The sequence below is a fragment of the Canis lupus genome, chromosome 27 (assembly GCF_048164855.1).
Source record: "Canis lupus baileyi chromosome 27, mCanLup2.hap1, whole genome shotgun sequence".
Classification (NCBI taxonomy): Eukaryota; Metazoa; Chordata; class Mammalia; order Carnivora; family Canidae; genus Canis; species Canis lupus.
Window position 1 is genome coordinate 22,121,204 of NC_132864.1, and position 20,574 is coordinate 22,141,777.

The 20,574-nt window shown below is 43.1% G+C and overlaps 1 protein-coding gene across 7 annotated transcripts in view; it reads left to right on the plus strand.

The window, feature by feature from the left end:
• CCDC60 (coiled-coil domain containing 60) overlaps positions 1–20,574 on the plus strand; it is a 185,798-nt gene that overhangs the window by 144,744 nt on the left and 20,480 nt on the right. For 3 of the 7 annotated variants that reach the window (XM_072802755.1, XM_072802756.1, XM_072802754.1), the window contains 4 exons: positions 437–559; positions 2,399–2,530; positions 4,470–4,659; positions 6,467–6,861. In XM_072802755.1, coding sequence (XP_072658856.1) covers positions 437–559; positions 2,399–2,530; positions 4,470–4,659; positions 6,467–6,547 — 526 coding nt within the window. In that variant the 3' untranslated portion in view covers positions 6,548–6,861. Of the gene's footprint in view, positions 1–436; positions 560–2,398; positions 2,531–4,469; positions 4,660–6,466; positions 6,895–13,259; positions 14,567–18,638; positions 18,699–20,574 lie in introns of those variants that run through there. The other 4 variants (XR_012019319.1, XR_012019321.1, XR_012019320.1 and 1 more) reach the window with 4 other exon arrangements.

The following is a 20,574-nucleotide window of genomic DNA, read 5'->3' on the forward strand; positions in this document are numbered from 1 at the left end:
TGCTTATTCCCCAAAACCAATTCTATGAAGTGGGAGCATTATCCCATTATATGGAGGAGCAAAGTGAGACCTGGCCAGGTGAGCTGTCTTGCCCGAGGCCACACAGCTAAGAAATGGTGGTACAGGAGTTTGAACCTGGGTTTCCCAGCTCCTGATTGCATTTGATCTCACTCTCCTTAACATTTGCTGGGCTCAAGTGACCAGATGTCTCCCTGTGGCCTTGTTTAATAAAGCCTGAACCACTAGCCTGAATTGTTGGGAAGACCTATCCTTCCTACATCCAGGGAAATGCTGAGAGAAAATCCAGGTGGGAGTAGGGAACCCAGGGTGGTGCAGAGAATCTCCATGGCAGAGCACCTTGGGGCCCAAGTAATCCAGCCTCACGGGTCTGATCCTGGGGCTTTGTCCCCTAAACTCTTCATATCTGTGTCTACAGCTGCACCAACCATGATATCATCCAGTGCAAGAGTGGCGTATGCAGCACCATGAGGGCCAAGTTTTATGGTGTGGCCCAGGAGGCTGGCTTCTGTCTTCAAGATAAGATGGAAATCCTCATGAAGTAAGGGTACACAAACATCCATTCACCCAAAGGATATTCATCTAGTACCCACCATGAGCCCACTGATGCCAGGTGCTGGGGCTTAGCAGGGAATAGGGACACATTTCCTGCTCTTGGAGAGATTACAGTTTCCTGGGAAATATGGGCAGAAACAAATAGCTAAATTGATAACAAATGTAGATTGCCATACAGGAAGATAACAGGGTGCCATGAGAAAAATCATGAGGACCTAATTTAGGCTGGGTAATCCAGGGGGACTTCTCTAAGGAGGTGACTTTAGACTGAGCTTTGACAGGTGAGGAATTGTTGGTGATCTAAGACAGTGGAAGGACATTTCAGGCAGCAGGAAAAGTATACACAGCCATGAATGCCCCACTTCAGACTTGGAACTTGATTTTAAGAGCATTGGTGGGCTACTGGAAGATTTTCTTTCCTACTCTGATACCCAATAAGTGTTTCCCTTCCCAGCCTGCCCCTTGACTGTGGTGACCATTCACCCCAGTGAAATTCATCTATTCCACTCAACGAAGGTTATACTTGTGACACTTTGGTCTCTCACTCTGGGAGCATCGAGGGGTTAGCTGCTCTGACTGCTCACTGGGAGATGACTTGCCCTCACCTTCTGGGAGCCCCCATCTGATGAGTGAGACAGACAAATAAACAGGCAGTTACCACACAGATGATGAGGGTCAACATGGGAATGAGCCTGGGGCTAAGGGAACACATGAAAATGATGTCTTACCTAGCCTGAGACAGCAATCAGAAAGATCTTCCTGGAGGAAACAACATTTTCAGTTCAATAAAAAATCGGTGAGATTTTTACTATATACAAGCCAGGGCTCTTACCATGTGTAAGAGCTTTGTATTTATCATTTAACCCTCACAAAAATCCTATGAAGCAGATGCTGTTATTAGACCCATCTTATAGATAAGAAAAGTGGGCTCAGAGATGTCTCTTGTCAAAGGTCACCCAGTGGTTAAGTAGTAAAGGTGGAATTTGAACCTGGAGAGTTGCATAAGAAGAGGCAAGGAGGGACACGAGTTCCAATGGAAAACAACAGCAAAGTCTTAGAGGCCAGAAGGGGTACAGGGCACTAGGAGCTGCCAGTAGTCAGGTGTGGTTGGGGCTTATGCTGCTTTCATGGTAATTAGAGAGACAGAGACAAGATCATAAAAGGTCTTGCTAGCCCAGCTGTGGAGGTTGAACTTTACCTCAGAACTTTGTTCAGAGCCAAAGTATAAAATGCCAAGCTGGAAAATGCTGTAGAGGCTGAATAATCCGGAGCCTTGGAGAGCAGGTTACTCAAGGAACTTTATTCCAAATAAAATGGAAAGCCATTGAAAGTTGTATACAGGTGAGTAACACGGTTATGTTTATAGTTTAAAGACTCCTTAAGAGAGCTAGGACATATGCTCAAAATGATAAGGGGAGTGGGGAAAAGAGGAATCAACTTGAGTTAAACACCTACTGTGCATCTGGCATTAAGCCCAGTACTTTGCACACATTGTATCATTTAATCCTCACCCCCAAGCACCAGAACCATTATTACCCTCTATTTTCCAGTTAGAAAACTGTGTAAATACAATCAAAAGTAGTAGGTAGAGAAAGAAGGCTGATAAAAAGTGACTGGATTTAGCAAGAAGGGAGCATTTCAGGACCTTGGAGAGAGTTGTGTCACCTTGGGGCCTGAGCCACATTGTAAATTGAAGAGTGTCTGAGAAGGCTGAGGATTTCATGAAGAAAAGGGTATTTAAGTCAGATCTCAAAGGGCAACCCGGATGGGTAAAGAAGACGGGGGTCTGATCTCTTTCCTCTTTTTCATACAATGTGTGATGTAGGCGCCAAGAAGAGAGAGTTCTCCAGAAGTTCCATTCTTTCAACATTGTCTCGAATTTTGAAAAGGATATAGCAAAAATGAGACATCAAGCCTCCATGATAAAAGGGGATGCAGAAGAAATTGCAGACCACTGGTAAAGATCCTAAGAGCCAGATAAGATGGTCCTCGACATGGGTGGAGGGGGAACGGGCTGTTATTTAAAAAAATCACATTTGATCCCATTATCCTTCAAGACTGTTAATGGCCACCAGCAGCAACCCCCCCCCCCCCCACAAAAGGCAGTCGGGCAAGAACCCCTCAGTTCCTGATTTACAGAAAATCCAACAACTGTATGCTCCATATTTATCTTCTGTTTGATTCAGACTTGCAAATAAGGACTAATTTGTCAGCCCTTTGGGAGAGGCAGATGAGGCAAACCACCTAAACATTTCGACAAATTGTGAGGTGTCTGGGTCAATCCCTATATTCCCCCCAAATAATCTGACCCCTTAGGATATAAAACCAGGCAAGCATGTCCTAGGAACACTGTGCCCTGGTATGGGGGTGATAGTATAGGTACAAAGCAACATGAATTGAGCAATTCCTGGGTGGTAGACACTACCTTAAGAAATTTTCCTGGGGCAGCCAGGGTGGCTCAGCAGTTTAGCACCACCTTCAGCCCAGGGCCTGATCCTGGAGACCCAGGATCGAGTCCCACATCAGGCTCCCTGCGTGGAGCCTGCTTCTCCTTCTGCCTGTGTCTCTGCCTCTCTCTGTGTGTGTCTCTCATGAATAAATAAAATTTTAGAAAAAAAAATAAATTTTCCTAAATTATCTATTTTATTTCCCACAAAAATCCTGAAAGTTACATAGTAATCTCTGCTTTGTAAATAAGGAAACCTCAAGATTTAAACCCAGATTTAAACACTTGTCTAACCCCAGTTGCTATGCTCATCTGCAATATAGAATTTGGAGTCTGCCATGAACCCCATCATGGCAGGGTGAGTAAATCAAGATCTAAGAGTAAGATGAGAAAGCCTAAAAATGTACCCAGAATCCCTTCATGATTTTAATAATGTGGAATGGGAGCTTACAAGAGACACAAATAAATATACACCACAAAATATAAAATACAAAGCTGTGCACATAGCCCAAAATTAGATGGTCAATTTCTTTTTTTTTTTTTAAGATTTATTTATTCATGAGAGACACAGAGAGAGAGAGAGGCAGAGACATAGATGGAGAGAGAAGCAGGCTCCTTGCAAGGAGCCTAATGCAGGACTCAATCCTAGGACCCAGGATCACACCCTGATCCAAAGGCAGATGCTCAATCACTGAGCCATTCAGGCATCCCTGAATGATCAATTTCTTCATATTTCTCTACAATTGATTCATCTACATCAGGGGGGAGAATCCTTTTTTCTTTTTTAAAGCGATGTCATCCTCTGCCTTACACCCTGGTAACCTGAACCACCTCCAGGTTAGAATCTACCTTCTTGCTACCATCTCAAGAATGGATTACCAAACTACCCTCACACACTGTTGCAGCATTCAGAAAGGTTCTCAAAACTCACTGAAACATACAAAGCTGTGGTCCAAGCTTACTCACTCTCAAGGGCGAATATACACACTTCCCCTTCCTCATCCTCCTCCTTCATCTTGGGCATGAGAGCCCCTTGCATCCTGGTAGGGATTCCACAGATATGTCAGTGTCCTCCCTGGTCTGATTAACTCTCAAAAAAGAAGCTTCAAAAATCTCGGTGCCCCTTCCTTTGTTGTGGCTTTTCATATTGTCTGCTTGATAGAAAAACCAGAAATGCTTTAAAGCATGCCCTTAATTTGTTTTTTAATGAGATGCAGATCACGATCCAGGTTTTTACTACCCCTAAAAAACAAAAGACGTGCCTGACCTGTGAGCCCTTTATACTCAGGATGGAGGCTGCTCTCCCAAATAAAGATGATGCTGCCCTGGAGACATCACATGAGTGGTAGAAAGAGAAAGTGGGGATGTAGGACCTAAGATACTCAGACTCACGCCTCACGCCCTAGCAGCTTCCTAACTGGCCCTCTCTTCTTGGGTTTGCGAATTGAAGGTACTTTGATCTACTGTCCAAACTCCCTGAAGATCTGAAGAATTTCCGCCCTGCTAAAAAGATCCTGGCAAAACTGCAGAAGTTTGGAGAAAACCTGGACCTCAGGATTCGGCCCCGTGTCTTCCTGAAGGTGCTACAGGACCTGAGGATCTGGGAGCTGTGCTCTCCAGATATTGCTGTGGCTATCGAGGTAACTACCATGTTCTGTCTGCTTCGCACTATGCCTCTGGTGCCCTTTTTCAGTCAGTCATCTCTCAACATCTAGGCACTGTTTAAAAGCTGCAGACACAATTAAAAAGACATAAGGTCTCTGCCTCCACAGAGCTCATCATCTCGAACAGGCGAGGGATTACTACATGACCTTGGTGGTTCAACTCCAGGGGACATTATATTCTGTGTAAATGGTGCCCCCTGGGGAAACTTGGAGGCTTTGGAGAGACATAAATAAATAGGCAAGAAAATAAAATAAATAATGCAATCATAATAAGGAGCATTCTAAATCTCGCCTGTGGAGCATAGACCTCACCTGGGTGCTTTTTAGAAATGCAGAATCTGAGGCTTCAAACCATATCTACCAACTCACAGTCTACATTTAAATGAGGTCCCTGGTGATTTGTATGCACAATAAAGTTTAAGGAGAACTGATTTAAGGTAAATGTAGAGGGGACCTATCTTGACTAGGGCGATTAGGGAAGGTGACTTTTAAGCTGAAACAGAACTTGACTTATGGGAGGGATTCATTGGCAGTCAATGGGTTGAGAAGGAAGCAACCATGGAGGTGCAAGGTGGCAAGGAGATTGAAGAGGTCAGTCTGTGCAGAACTTTGAAATCAAGTGAAGGATTTAGGTCTTTAACTTGAGGCTGCAGGAAAGCCCCTGAATGGCTTTTAATGGTAGTTTATCATCACCACCCACTCTAGATGGTCCTAAGGCACCAAATGGTATCAGCAGATGGGGGAGAGTCACTTCCTTAATTCATCAGATGGCATACATACATTTCTTTTTAAGTCGGCTCCATGCCCAACCTGAAGCCCAATACAAGCATGAGATCGAGACCCGAGCTGAGATCAAGAGTCAGACACTTAATCAACTAAGCTACCCAGGTCCCCCAAATGGGCTTTCAATGTCTCAAGATAAAGATAGGAATCAAATGGTAGAATTCTCAGTCCTCTGGGTATTTTCATGCCAGGCTGGCACTCCCACAAGTTGACCTGGGTGTATTATATGGGTGCAAGGTCAGGAGTAAGAGAAGACAGATGACCCTGTGGACAAATTCATAGGTCCAGACTGCACTCCCAAAATCCCATGAGGCTCCTTCAGAAAAGAGTGATAGGCTAGTCCAAAACTAACTCAAGAGCAGCTGTCCACTCCCTACTTGCCATTTATGGGGTCCACCTTCCACCTGCCAGCTATGGGGGTATAGAAGAGGCAATCTCCAAGTGAGTAAGAGGAAGGGAGTATGGAGGCTCTGATGTGAGTTCATCACCCTGGCTAGTAAAACTTAGCATGCTCCTCTCCCAGTAAGAACATCACAGAATGTCCGATAGCCTGGATGTGGAGGTGTCTTAATCTAGAACCTGAATGAAACTACATTTTGTGTCTTAAAGCCTTTTCTGGAAGCAAGCTCATAGTTAGCATCAGTGCTCAAAAAGGTCTACAAACAAAAAAAAATGACTTCTTAAAAAGATATTAAGGATTAGGACAAAAAGAAAAATGCAGACAGCTGGGTTTTTTGCTCTCCACAAATTTCTCTGAGTCAACAGTAACAAAAAGGGGGCTTAAAATTAGTCTGCTGAGCCAGGAAGCTGGAAAGGGGTTCTTTTCTTCAGAGAACCATTCTCATCATGATGCTCTAGGCATTATGAATGCCTGAACAGTTAGAGGCATCCTGCGGCCACCAGCCTTAGTCACATATCTTCCAGGATTTTGGAGGTGGGACAGAAAAGGGAGTCTAGCTTTTAGATCACATCTGAAGTTGCCACTGCATCTGTCCCACAGTTTGTACGTGAACACATCATCCATATGTCTCAAGAGGATTATATCAACTGGCTGCAGAACCGGATCAATAGCCCTATCTGATCCCAAAGTCTCCGGGCATAGTCTAGAACTGGGTCAACCAGCTGTCCCAGTGGAGGAGAACTAGACTACACTGTATTCCTGCTTCTGGCTTATTGTCGTGGATACTCACTAGGATATATGAGGGTCTGACTTCTGGCAACATTCGAGAGGTAGATACTCCCAGGTGGAAACCCCTCAACCTTACACCACAGCCTCAAATCCCCACTTTCTGTTTCTCATTGGTCCAGCCTGACTCTACCTACTTCCTCTCCAGATGCCTTCACCTTACTCCTCCTCCTCAAATTCTGGTTAATATAATGAAGCTGAGTGTTTGATGTCTGGCTGGGAAAGAGAACTGCTGAATTTGGGTATGGTATTCAGATCCTAATAATAACCATGGTTACTATTTACTGGGTTTTTGTTATATAGTAGGCCCAGTGCTGGGTGAAATCATATGGCTTGATTATATCATTTAATCTCACAATAACTTGGCTTATTAAGTAGGGAATGATGATACTGCCCCCAATTCACACCATTGGAGCTACAGCTTATTTCTAAATATTACATATAGGCTATGGATGGATAGCTGGGTAGGTGGGTAGATGAATGGATGGGTGGGTGAGTAGGTGGATGGATGGATGGATGGATGGATGGATGGATGACACATTCCCCAACAAGGCAAATGGTGTACAAGAAAATCTCAGTCTTATCAGTCCTCGTATATTTTCTGGTGGTCTTGGTTGCACAAGGAAGCTTAACTTCCTGTCAACTCAAAATGTGTATGGACTCACTGCCTTTTACCTCTTTTCTCATTTTAGTTTTATGCTTACCCACATTCTCTCTAAGTTGTAGAACAGATAGTCATTTTAACTCTCACTGAGGGACAGCTGAATTAATGATGAAACAACTGGACTCCATTTGCTCCAATTCCCAGATTATCAGAGTACTCATATAGGCTGGCCTCCACATCTCTTCATGATAATCCAGAAGGGAGGGAGGAGAGCTAAACTGGCACTACTTGTCAGTCTAAGCAACAGCTTACTCTTCCATTCACCTAGTCAAGTCATTTACTCATGCATTCAATGACTGTTTATTGAGAGCCCAGTATGCATCAACCAAGTTCTAGGTTCTGAAGATATAGCAATGACTAAAGCAGATAAGGTCCCTGGGCAGAGGGACGGCACAGCATCACATGTCTCTTCACACTAACATCCTTTGTTTAGCATGGTACCTCAACAAGCCATCGAGGTGCAAAGGGGAGCTACTGCCTATAAGAAGTCTGCAAAGTTAAGAGACCCCACACCTCTTCGTATTAAATAGGAATTTGGGTGAGGGGGAGGTGAGCAGAAAGGAGGAGGTCCAAGAGAGAAAAAAAAGAGGAAGAAAGAAAGGGGGCTGAATAACAGAGTGAGAAGGAAACTTGGGGAAAAATCAACCAGTGGTTCCCAAGGTGGGGGGCTGGCTATAGGATCTCCTAGAACTATAAGCCAAACCAACCCCTCCACTACATCGCCTTAGATTGTCAGTAATTTCTGTCATATACTCACGTGTCCTCTGTGAGTGATGTTTTGAGGAAACAGGAAAAGAAGCTATGTTCTACATCTGGGTCTGTCTGGGGGCAAAGAAAGGGCTTAAGGGACTCAGCATTGAACACAATAAAGAATTGGAGCAGGAAGTCCAGTCCAAGACAGACTACTCTTCCACAAGCTCTCTAGATTTATAGAAATCTTGAATGCACATTTGGCTTCCCACTAGAAAGGGGATGGGACTCTGCCAAATTGACAGATATCTCATACATCTCTCAAATGTCAGGTGACATTTAATTACACTACAGCATCAGCGCAATGGTGTCAAAGCAGGTACAAGAACATCCCAGGGGACATCGGGCTAGAGGTGACAGGAGGGGGTGGGTCTCAACTCAGATTTGAGGTGTCAGGAAAGGTTTTCTAGGGAGGGTGATGACAGCTGTAAGAGGAGTAGGAGCCAGAGAAAGGTAAGCCAGACAAGGAGGAAGGGAAGAATGCTCCAGGTACAGAGAAGAGCATGTACAATGGCCTAGAGGCAAAAAGAAACTTGATGTCATTTGAGGAACTAAAATAACAAAGTCTGGCTAAACTATAAGATCAGGTTAGCAGGACAGGGAAATGGAGGAGAGAGGTAGAGACACATCTGGAGATGCTTTCTAAGGCCATGTTATAAGGTTAGGACCAACTTACTGGCAATAGGGAGCCATGGATGGATTCTGAGCAGGGGAATAATTAGACTTGTGTCCCAGAAAAAAGAAAAGGCTGTTGTATAAATGCAAGGCAGGAGGCAGGAAGCTAAGATAAGACTGCTGTGGTGATTGTAGGAAGAGCAATGGTAGTGGAAAAATCTCTTGAAAAGAATCAAAAGGGGATGGCTGGGTGGCTCAGCAGTTGAGTGTCTGCCTTTGGCTCAGGTCATGATCTCAGGGTCCCCACAAGGAGCCTCCTCCTCCCTCTGCCTATGTCTCTCTCTCTCTCTCTCTCTCTCTCTCTCTCTCTCTTTCTCTCATGAATCTTTTTTTTTTTAAGATTTATTTATTCATGAGAGACACAGAGAGAGAGAGAGAGAGAGAGAGAGGCAGAGACACCGGCAGAGAGAGAAGCAGGCTCCATGCAGGGAGCCCGATGTGGGACTCGATACCAGGTCTCCAGGATCATGCCCTGGGCTGAAGGCGGTGCTAAACTGCTGAGCCACCCAGGCTGCCCATGAATCTTTTGAAAAAAAAAAAAAAATCAACAGAACTTTGTGTGGTGGGTTACAAGTGGGCAGAAGGCAGAATGTCAGGAACCATGTCTGGTTTTCCAGCTTGACTCTCTGGATGGAAGATGGCATCTTTAATGTACCAGGAGAAAAGGAAGAAAAGAAAGTTTGGGACATTCTGTTTTAAGCATATGGAGTGGGACCATCGAATGGAAGAATCCAAAACTCAGGAGGGAGAGCCAAGGTGGAGATAGAAATAGGACATTAGCATTGCATGGACCATGATGGTTAACATAGGAAGAGGGAGGAGAGGTGAGGGGAGAGGGGAGGAGAGGAGAGAGTCCTTGAGGACAGAATGACAAAAGCATCATCAGCCCACTCACAATCTAACTCTGAGGGACCGCTTTGTTCCAGACACTGTAGAAAATGCTTGACACAGATTATCTCATTTCATCTTCAGGATCCTACAAGGCTGGGCTCACCTGCTTTACAGACGATGAAACAGAGCCTCCCAAAAGTGCCCTGCATTCATTTCCAACTCCCTCCCTTCCTCCATAGCTGCCCTCTCTGACCCCTGTCCTCATTGTATGAGACGAGGAGGTCATGAAAGTTATCTTTGTTTTGGAATCATACCCCAGGAACAGCTCTAATGGTGGGGATCCCTGACATTGTATTTACTTTTACTTACATTTGCACAGTTTGCAAATAAGATAATACTCCCATAATAGCTTATTGGATGCTTGCAGCATCCCTCTTAGGTGGGCACTGTTCTAATCCACATTTTACAAGCAAAGACCTAGGTCATTTGCCAACAGTCACACAGCCAGTAAGTGGCAGAGCCAAGTCCAGAATGTGTCCATCTTGGGCAGGGGAGATGCTTAAATCACAAGACACTGGGCCCTCCTGCTGGCCCCTTTCTGAGCCTAGTTCTCAGAGCTGTATCTCCATCTAGTGGTCAATATTAGCATTGCGCTCCCATCATGCTCGTCAGCAAAATTGGACCTTTTGCCAAAAAGGAAGAAGGCAAGCATTACCAGCTGCAAGAAGACCTACTCTGCTTAGACAAGGAGTATTTACTCAAACAAGGGAAGATATTTTACTGCTAAGATAGACTGGGGAGTCAGAGGAAAGAATACATCATCTCTCAGCTCCCAGGCTCAAAGAAGAGCCACACGTGGAGAAATAGTTGTGCTGTAAGCATCTTCCTCAGAATCATAATCAAACACCTACTGGTGTGCCAAGCTTGTGCCAGATGACCAGGATCCACTGTCCTGCTTCTCTGACCAAGCTGCCTGCATAGCTCTCATGAGAGCTTTTTAAACTGCATGTACCCTATAGAAGCTTTCTCTGTAAAGGAGCAGAGAATAAGTGTCTGTTGCTTATTCTTTTTACATATGTAGCCCTTTAAAAATGTAAAGGGCATTCTTCTACTGGAAGCTATATAAAACAGACTGCACCCAGATTTGGGTCATAGGCTATAATTTACTGACCCCTGCAAAAGCATCAAAATGAAGGAAGAAAGATAAGTTCCTTCCCCAAAACCTGAGACAGGGAGGACTGGTGAAAATAATACAGTAAATATGTAGACAAAGAGGTTTATGTTTTTTGCACCATTCATGATAGTTAGGGAATATTACATCTCCTTTAGGAAATGGAGAAAGGGAATGTATGTACATGTTAAAAATTGTCACACGGCAAAAGGACATTCACTAAATAGTATTTCTTTCCCCTCCAAACCTCAGACTCCACTCTCATCTAGACAGGTAATGCCACTGTGCTTAGTAGCTTGTGTATCTTCCAAAGTTACCCTGTGCATATACAAGCCAAAAACAAATTAAAATGGAGCATTTTACTGTGTGCTTATTGTATGCCAGATAAATGCCTTGTGTGTTAATCTCAGTTTATCCTGAGAGCAGCTCTATGAAGCTAGTATGACTCTGATATCAATAGTAGAGGAAACTGGGCATGTGGGTGGCTCTGACTGAGCACCTGCCTTTGGCTCAGGGCGTGAACCTGGGGTCCTGGGATCAAGTCTCACATCGGGTTCCTCTCAGGGAGCCTGCTTGTCCCTCTGCCTATATCTCTGCCTCTCTCTGTATGTCTCATGAATAAATAAATAAAATATTTTAAAAAACAGTAGAGGGAACTGGGGTGCAGAAAAGCCTAGGAACTTGCTCAAGGCTACATAGTTTGGGTGGATATCCATTTCTAACAGAAACAGTGAGCCTGGTATACAAACTCGTGCATGTTCACGTATGTTGGTGGTAATTTCACTTCCTATCTTCCTACTTTATATAAAGGAGGAAAGTGGCTGGAGTTTCACACTATGAAAACCAACAGCTGCACTGACATCACCATCCTGTCCTGACATTTCTTGTCATGGATCCCAGATCAGGAAGGACCTTGACCAAAAGCTATGACCAACTGTAAAGAGTAATATTGGAATAAAAGCCCAAGCTTATTTTAAAACCACTCCTGCAGCACTTCCCACTTTAACCAAACGACTCATTTCAGCCCCTGAGCCTCACACTGCATGGCTGAGGCTGAGTGTCCCCTCCGGTTTGGGGTCCCAGAGGTAGCCAGGGGAAGCCACATACAGATGAGGTACAATAAAAATTTAATAGAAGTGATAATTTTCTGAGTAACTTAGGCCAGGCACCATGTCATTAATTCATACGAATTTGCTGGCTGAATCCTTGTAATCACCCTAGGAGGTTGGCATTATTGTGTTTATTCTCATTTTCCAGATGAAAAAAGCTGAGGTTTAAGGGCAACTGGGTGGCTCAGTCAGTTAAGTGTCTGCCTTCGGCTCAGGTTATGATCCCAGAATCCTGAGATGGACCCCCACATCAGGCTCCCTGCTCAGCGGAGAGTCTGCTTCTCCCTCTGCCTCTGATCCTCCCTCAATTCATGCTCGCACTTTCTCTTGCTCACTCCCTCAAATAAATAATTAAATAATCTTTTAAAAAAATAATCAATCTAAACAGCCACACATGACTAGTGGCTACTACACTGAACAGTGCAGCTCTATAACATGGTATTTGGAGTTATCTGGACCTTCTCCTTTCATAGTAGCCACAGTTCTTTGAGAGTCACGGATTAATACACAAGAAGACAAAGATCCATCTGACTCAGTATCCAGGATCAGTGAATGGATGTCATAATGCTCCATGTCCACAGGAGCTACACTCTAGTAGATGTTTCAAGTAGAGGTCACAGGTTGGTGATCTATAGGCTAAATTGAACCTGGAGGTATGTTTCACTCACACAATTAAAAGTAGTTTCTGGGGCACCTGGGTGTCTCAGTAGGTTACGCATCTACCTTCGGCTCAGGTCATGATCTCAGAGTCCCGGGAATCAAGCCCTGCATCAGGCTCCCTGCTCAGCTGAGAGTCTGCTTCTCCCTCTGTCTCTCCCCGCTGCTCATTCTCTCTCCCACTCACTCTCTCTCTCTCAAATAAATAAAACCTTAAAAAAAAAAAAAAAGAAAAGAGAAAAGCTGAGGTTCAACAAGGTAAAATAGTTTACCCAAGTCACATACCTTCAAGCAATGGATCCAGAGTTCAATTTCTGATTGTCTTTAAATTTTGCAATATTGCTTTAACTATATTATACTGTCTCTCTACTTACATAGAGGTTTTTGTGTTGGGATTCAAATTAGCCATCTTTTGACGGGGATCAGAGCCACAGCTTTAATGATAATAAATTTTAAGAACTGTCAAAGGACGTTTGTTCACATCCATTAATACTATATGATCTTCAAAGCAATCCTCTGAGATGTGTAAAGCAGACCTTACATTTCAATGACAAGACACACTCAGTAACTTGAAATTTAGACTTGCCTCTCTTACCCTCAAGCTTTCTCCACCTTACTGTCCTGAGAGACTGAGCACAGGAACCACATTGGCTCACACTGGGGGGACAAAGTTCTTTCAATTCTAGTCTCAAAATAGCTCCCAAAATGTTTGTTTATTTGTTTATTGTCTGTCTCTCCAATTAAATTTAGGTCTGTGAAGACAAGGATTGAATCTGCTTTATTCATCAATATATTCCAAGCACATATCATAGGACTCCTGACATCAAATGGATAGATGGATGGATAGATGGATGGTTGGATGGATGGATGGTTGGGTGGACAGATCGATGGTTAGATGGATGGGTGAGTAGATATATAGGTAGATAAATAGTTGGGTGGATGAAGGAAGAAAGGAAGAATGAGTAGACAGATGGATGGAGGGATGGATAGATGGATGAATGACCAAGAGAGGAACCATCATCAAGGTCAGCTTCATCAGAGTTCTTCAGATATCTGCTGCCTTCTGCGAAATATGGATGTCCACAAGGAGGCAGATATGCAAGACTATCCATCCTGACAAAGCTGGGGACTAATGGTATATAGAAATAAACATGAAGTTTAGTGTAATATAGAAATAAACATGAACTTTAGTGTAGTGTTTTGTAATGCAAAACCAGCACAAACACTTCTACTACCATGACCCACCAGGTTGATGAGACTAGAACTGAGGCATTCCATTTACCTCAGATTTTTTAAAGTGACAAAAATATACTTTCAGATCTTAGGAGATTACTATTAAGCAGCAGCATATTTAGGCTCTCCCATGACTAATCCTAAATCAGCAAATACCCTCCAACCATTCTTTTCCCAATACATTTTCCCTGTTGCTGTGAAAAGTCTTTCCCACTTGCCCTTCAAGACTATATCCATTAATATTAATGCTACCTAACAGCCAGTTTCCATTCTTCCTTTGCTAAATAAAAGAGTCCTGATTTTGTACAGGTATCTACTCATCCTCTGCATGTGAACCAGGGTAATCCCTGATTGGTCAAAATCCATACTGGTAATCCCATACCCCATGACAGGATTGAATTATAAATGATCATGTGACCAATGAGTTTTACCAATGAAATGCAAAAGGAAGCTTCTGAAAAAGGCTTCTTTCTCCTTAAAGGTAGACATAGGGCAGCCTGGGTGGCTCAGCGGTTTAGCATCACCTTCAGCTCAGGGCATGATCCTGGGACCTGGGATTGAGTTCTGCGTCGGGCTCCCTGCATTGGAGCCTGCTTCTCCCTCTGCATGTGTCTCTGCCTCTCTCTGTGTTTCTCATGAATAAATCTTTTTTTTTTTTTTTTTAAAGGCAGACATAGAGGAAAACAGTCTTTTGTCTCCTGGAGGTTATCACAAAGGTCCAGAATTGTTCAGGCATCTTGTTGCCATTGGGGGGCAGAGCCAAGAGAATTACATTGGTTTGGACTTTTTGCAATGTGAGAAGATACAGCCTCTCATTTTTCTAGGTAGTTGAGTCCCGGTTTTCTGTTACTTACAGTTGAAAGCACTCCCTTAGAAGAACTAAGCATATTAGCATTATCATTCTTCTCACTTAACCAACATCTGCTCTCTTAGTGGCCATTTGAATGACAATGCCCTCCTTCACAAATTTCAGAGAAAGTCTTTGGCTCTTTTAAGCAACATGTCATCATGCCAAAGAGAATCCAGATTTGCTATCTGGGGCTCCACAAAAAGGCAACATGTCTTCCAAATACAGAAGTTAACTAAGCCAGAACCTTTTCTGAAGATTTAAACTCTTGTCAAAAATGTGAAATTCTTCTCACCAAAGAACTGGAGTTTGGAGGACATGATAGGGCACTTAATGAGTACCTTCATTCCCAAAGTCCCCAAAAACCTAGGAATAGAGGGGGGGAAGAAAAACTGGAAATTAGGGCAAATTTTCAACTTTACATTGATTTGAAGAGGGTGTTCCTAGGAGCAGATATGTGAAGGTAGAGAATGATTCAAATTAATTGAAAAACAAGTCCTGGAGATTGCAACATGGAAGAAAGGAGCTCAGGGAAGGAAAGCAGTGATTTGGTGGGTGGGAAGTCAGTGGGCAGCTCAATGATGTTCAAGAAGTGTTTGAACCAGGTGAGATCTTGTCATCTACTTGGGCTCAAGTATTGATTGAACACCTACCTACCTGTGCCAGGCATGTGAGAGATGCCAGAGGTATAAAAATAGAGACACCTAGACCCTATCCTCCAGGGTTAGATGCAGAAAGCTTAAATGCAGAAGGGTTAAATGATGGTCCTATAGCATGGTTGTCGGATGGTTAAAAGAGAAGATCTTGGTGTTAGACTGAAAAAGTTCAGATCCAAATTGTGCTCTCACTAGCTGCATGACTTCCAGAGGTATCTTCACTTCTATGTATGTCATCTGTAAAATGGCTATACCACTAAGGAATCAATAAGACAGCACGTGTAAAGCCTCCAGCTCATGGTAAGAACTCAATACATATTAGCTATGACAACATTGGTGGTGGCGACAGAGAAAGTGGTGCAAATGGAGCACACAGAAGCTGCCTCTTCAATAGGGCAAGTCAAGGAAGGTATACCAAGGTCAAGAAAGGTGCATCAGTCACTGTCTTTAGACATAAGCAATAAAATCTGATTCTGGCTAATTTAACCCTGAGTTTTTACAATGCTACCTCCAAGAACTTATGTTCTGATTGCCAAAAGCCTCACTCATATGATCATAACCAAGCTCCCAGAAAGGCTGAGAAAGCAAGTTTGGACTTTTCATCTTTTATAATAGGAGGAAGATTCATCTTATAAAATGCAAGATTCTCAAAAAGAAAGATGCTAGCCACAGAAAAAGTAAAAATGTCTTCTAGAGAAAGCTTCCTGGAATAAGTACCATCTCAGCTGAGCTGAAACCAATCCACAATTCATATTTTATCAATGATGAAAATGAGGCACAGAGGGGTGGACTTTTCCAAGGCCAAAGCTTTGGGAGGAAGAAAGATGAGGAGTAGAAATAGAGAGAAGCAGGGTTCAGGGAGAGATACCAGAAGAGACTTCTCATAGGGCTATGGGAGGAAAATGCTGTTAAATCCTAGATGGAAGTGGATATTGAATCCACAAGTGGTGGCACCAGAAGAGAACAGTAGACTGGTCAAGCCTGGGAAGAAGTTGAGACCCAGCATAGTAGAATGTTGTATAATTATTTGTTCTTTATCTCCAGTTCCCTGGAGGGAGCCTCTAAACCCTTGAAAGTTCCCAGATGACAGGAGTATCTTGGTTACTCACAGTAAGCCCCTTGGACCATACCTGAGTTTATGCAAATGAAGTGCCCCCACGGTGGGCCCCTAAATAGTTTTTTTTAGACTTGGTGCTGGCCATATCAGAGAGACCAACCATGTGATCAGAGGATTGGAGCTTTGAGGCATATGATATCAGTCTGTTGTCCAGATGCTCAGGGGCTGGAGATCCAGTTCAGCCACAGGACCAATGATTCAATCATTAACTCAATCATTAATAAACCCTAATAAAAACTCTGAGTGCCTGGAGCTCCAGGGAGCTTCCCTTATTGGTAATCATACACTGACGTGCTGAAAGGGTGATGCTTCTTGAGGACATGGACACTTCACAATTGGGACCCTCCCAGACCTCATCCTATGAAAGTCCTAATTTAGAAGGTCTTGATTTGTACCTCTTCTAATAAAACCGTGAACATAATTATCACACTTTTCTGAATTCTAGGAGTTGTTCTAGTAAATTGCTGCACCTGAGGGGCTGTGGGAACCCCCAAATTGTAGCCTGTTAGTCGGAAATGTAGGTGACTTCTGGGGACCCCTGAACTTGTGGATGATACCTTAAAGGCATTCTTGTTGGGAACCGTGTCCTTAGCCTGTGAGATTTGACTCAGTTCTGAGTAATTAGTATCACAATTACACTGCAAGGAGAAATATATAATCCAGGCAAAGGACCATATTGTTCTAACACTGTGGTTGAGCCTCTGTCAAGGAAAGTCATTCAAAAATGTGGAAAACGTGCATAGTTTGTGCCTGCGCATACTATTTTCTTTAGATAGCAGCCCCTTCTCCTTGATTCTTATGCAGAGCTTCAACCCTGATACCAACTATACTCATGTGACCAAGACCTGACCAATCCAAGTATTATATTTACCCAATCACAGCAAATGATTCAAGCATGGTCACCCAAGGTAATCCAAAAAAGTCAAACCCTGAATTTCCTCCAGAATCGGTGAGAACAAAGCATTTTCTTCTGGAATTGTGGACTATAAGGAAAAAATAAGCCTAGAGCTTCTTGGAGCCACTCCATACAGAGACACTGCCAGCAAAGAGAGAAAAATCAAGCTGAGAGTAAGAGGGAGGTTAAATCTTGGTAACTTCATTAGAGCATCTGTTTCTAGCCAGACCTTTGAAATGTTTAGCTGTGGAGGCCAACCAATTCTCTTTTCTGCATAAGCTAGATTCAGTCTGGTTTCCTTCACTTACAACAAAAAGATCCAATGAATCTCAAAGGAGACAGAAAGGAGATTTCTGGGCAAGCCTGGACACCCCTGAGGAAAGGTCCCTCCTCTCAAGGGCTGGCAGGATAGTAGGGGAAAAGACTAACATCAGATGTATCATGCAGGTAAAGCTAAGAGAAAATCTCCAGTTAAACTCACAACATCAATCAAAAGAAAAGGGAAAGACTAGGAACACAGATGTTTTATCACTCAGCTTTGCAGCAGGTGTGAAAGTGCCAATTTGGATTTAAAAGAGCATGAAACAAATGTAAGGTGGGGACTGTTATCAGAGTCAACCCTCATGTATCTACCACTGTGAAAAGAGGTACTGGGTAAGTGGATTTCCTTGCTCAGTGATCTCCCAAACGGGATAGGTGGGGAGGGTGATAGTAAACAAGACCAGGGAGCAGAAGACAATACTGGAACTTATATTTATAGTTATTTTAGCCAAATTGTACTTTAAGCACTATTAGTAATTTAGATGTGGATTAGCCCTGGAACCTTCACTCCATCTATACCAAGAATGGCACCACACATCTGGGATCAATCAAGCCAAGAAATCCAAGAGATAATGAGAGTTCCACAGTCAGAAGAGATTAATCATGGCTTCACTGGCTTCTCACCCATGGCCTTATTTCCAATAAACTACAATGCCTCTTCTTTTTCTTCCCCAGTTTTAATTATTTTTTCAATTGAGATATAATTGACATACAACATTGTATTAGTTTTAGGTGTACAACATAATATATGCAACATATACACATATATATGTACATACCATACATATTTACAATTCTTTTCTTGTGATAAGAACTTTCAAGATCTACTCTTTTAGCAACTTGCAAATGCTCACTACAGTATTGTTAACTATAGTCTCCATGTTGTACATTACATCCTCAGGACTTACTTATCTTACAATCAGAAGTGTGTACCATTTGACCATCTTTGCACAATTCTCTCACCCTACCCCCACCCTTGGCGACCACTCATCTGTTCCCTGTATCTGTGAGTTCGGTTTTTACAATGCCTCTTCTTTAATGCCTGCCATATTATTTCTAGAACACCAAGTATGCCTGTGAAATGGATACTGCTCTCTCTACACCACAGCAATGTTCTCAGGTACTGGGCGATTTGATATTTGAACTTGTACTATCTGACAACTGCTTTCCCAATTAACCCCTCCTCTGTCTCCTCCTTGGCTCTCTGGCTTCTCTCCCAGTGAAACTGAGGTTGCCAAGAGAAACAGTGGATTCAATCTGTTCAGTGAGGAAGTTTAACTTTATATAGAACAGTTTTTTTCTCCCTAAGTCCCAGTTTAATGGTCTTATCTCCTATGGCTGAGACTACTAGGAAGTCAGGTGGTCAAGAAGCTGAATTACACAGCATGAAACAACACTCTACAATGTCTTCCAGTTACCCCTGCAAAGTGGCTCTTTGGAGCACATTCTAATTATCTCTCTCAACCATGATTAACAAAGAGGTTTGATGCTTCAGAGGATCAAAGAAGCAGATAATCTACCCCCAAGCCATTTTTTTATTTGGGATAGCACAGAGACACTATCATCCACTTTGCTAAAACAGCATCAGGATCTCACTTGTGAGCAGTCCCATTTGGAGAGGGAGGAGATAAAAATGTACAAAAATGATAAATTTGATGCTCTTTCCTCTTTGTACCAGAACCCATAAGAGCGTTCCATTACACATCCAGGAACTCTATCTAGGGCATCTGAAATGTGGTCCCATTTACAAACATTTTATTTATACTTTATTATTTCATGAACCACTGATTACACAAAGTGGGTTCACTTTCCTCCTCTTCTTCAAGCTAATATAGTTCTACATTTCCAGAAAACTCACCAAATAAGAATAGGATAGCTGAGTGGGTCTAGCCAAGACATGGGCCAGATAGCAACAGATTTAGTGCTTTTCTGGGACCTCAGTTTCTGCATCTGTAAAACAAGACAGCTAGATCATAAGGGCCCCAAACCTACATTTCTACAAACCAGGCAAGTAATAAAAATGAACAGAGGAGATTGGGTAAAATATAATGTGTTCCCTACTTGATAAGCATGTAGTGAGAAAGGTACTGGGAGCAGACAGATGGATAAGCTGTGATCCCTTCCCTGGTGATGCACTTGGTCATGTGAGGGAAGCAAATACATGAACAGTGACCAATAAATACGATTAAAAAAAAAAAAAGCTATGTTCAAAGCACCATACGAACTCAAAAGAGGGTTGGACTAACTCTTCCTAAAGAATCTTGGAAGGTTTTAAAAGGGACAGGCATTGAGTTGGGTCTGAGAGAGAAGAGAAGAGAAGACAAGACAAGACAAGACAAGAGAAGACAAGACAAGACAAGACAGACAAGACAAGAAAAGACAAGAGAAAGAAGAGAAGAGAAAAAGAGGAGAAGAAGAGAAAAAGTAGCATCCCATGTCAAGGAAACCATCCTTGCAAAGGAACAGAGACCTGGAAAACAAGGATGTATTTGGCAGGGAAAGAAGGATGTTTGTTAAGGCTGGAGTCTTCATGCATGAAGAGAATATGAGCAAACAGTCTGGAAAAGTTAGTTAGAACCTAATCAGGAAGGGCTTTGTGGACTTTATCTTGAGAGTACTGCGGAGCCAGAGATGTGTTTTAAAACCTTGAGAGGGGGAACCCTGGGTGGCTCAGCGGTTTGGCACCTGCCTTTGGCCTAGGGCATGATCCTGGAGTCCCAGGATCAAGTCCCACGTCGGGCTCCTTGCATGGAGCCTGCTTCTTCCCTCTACCTGTGTCTCTGCCTCTCTCTCTCTCTGTTTCTCTCATGAATAAATGAATAAAATCTTTTTAAAATATTTAAAAATAAATAAAACCTTGAGAAATGGGAGCCTGGGTGGCTCAGTTGGTTAAGCATCTGCCTTCAGCTCAGGTCATGATCTTGGGGTCCTAGGATCAAGTCCCACATTGGGTTCTCTGCTTAGCAGGGAGTCTGCTTCTCCCCCGCTCCCCCCCT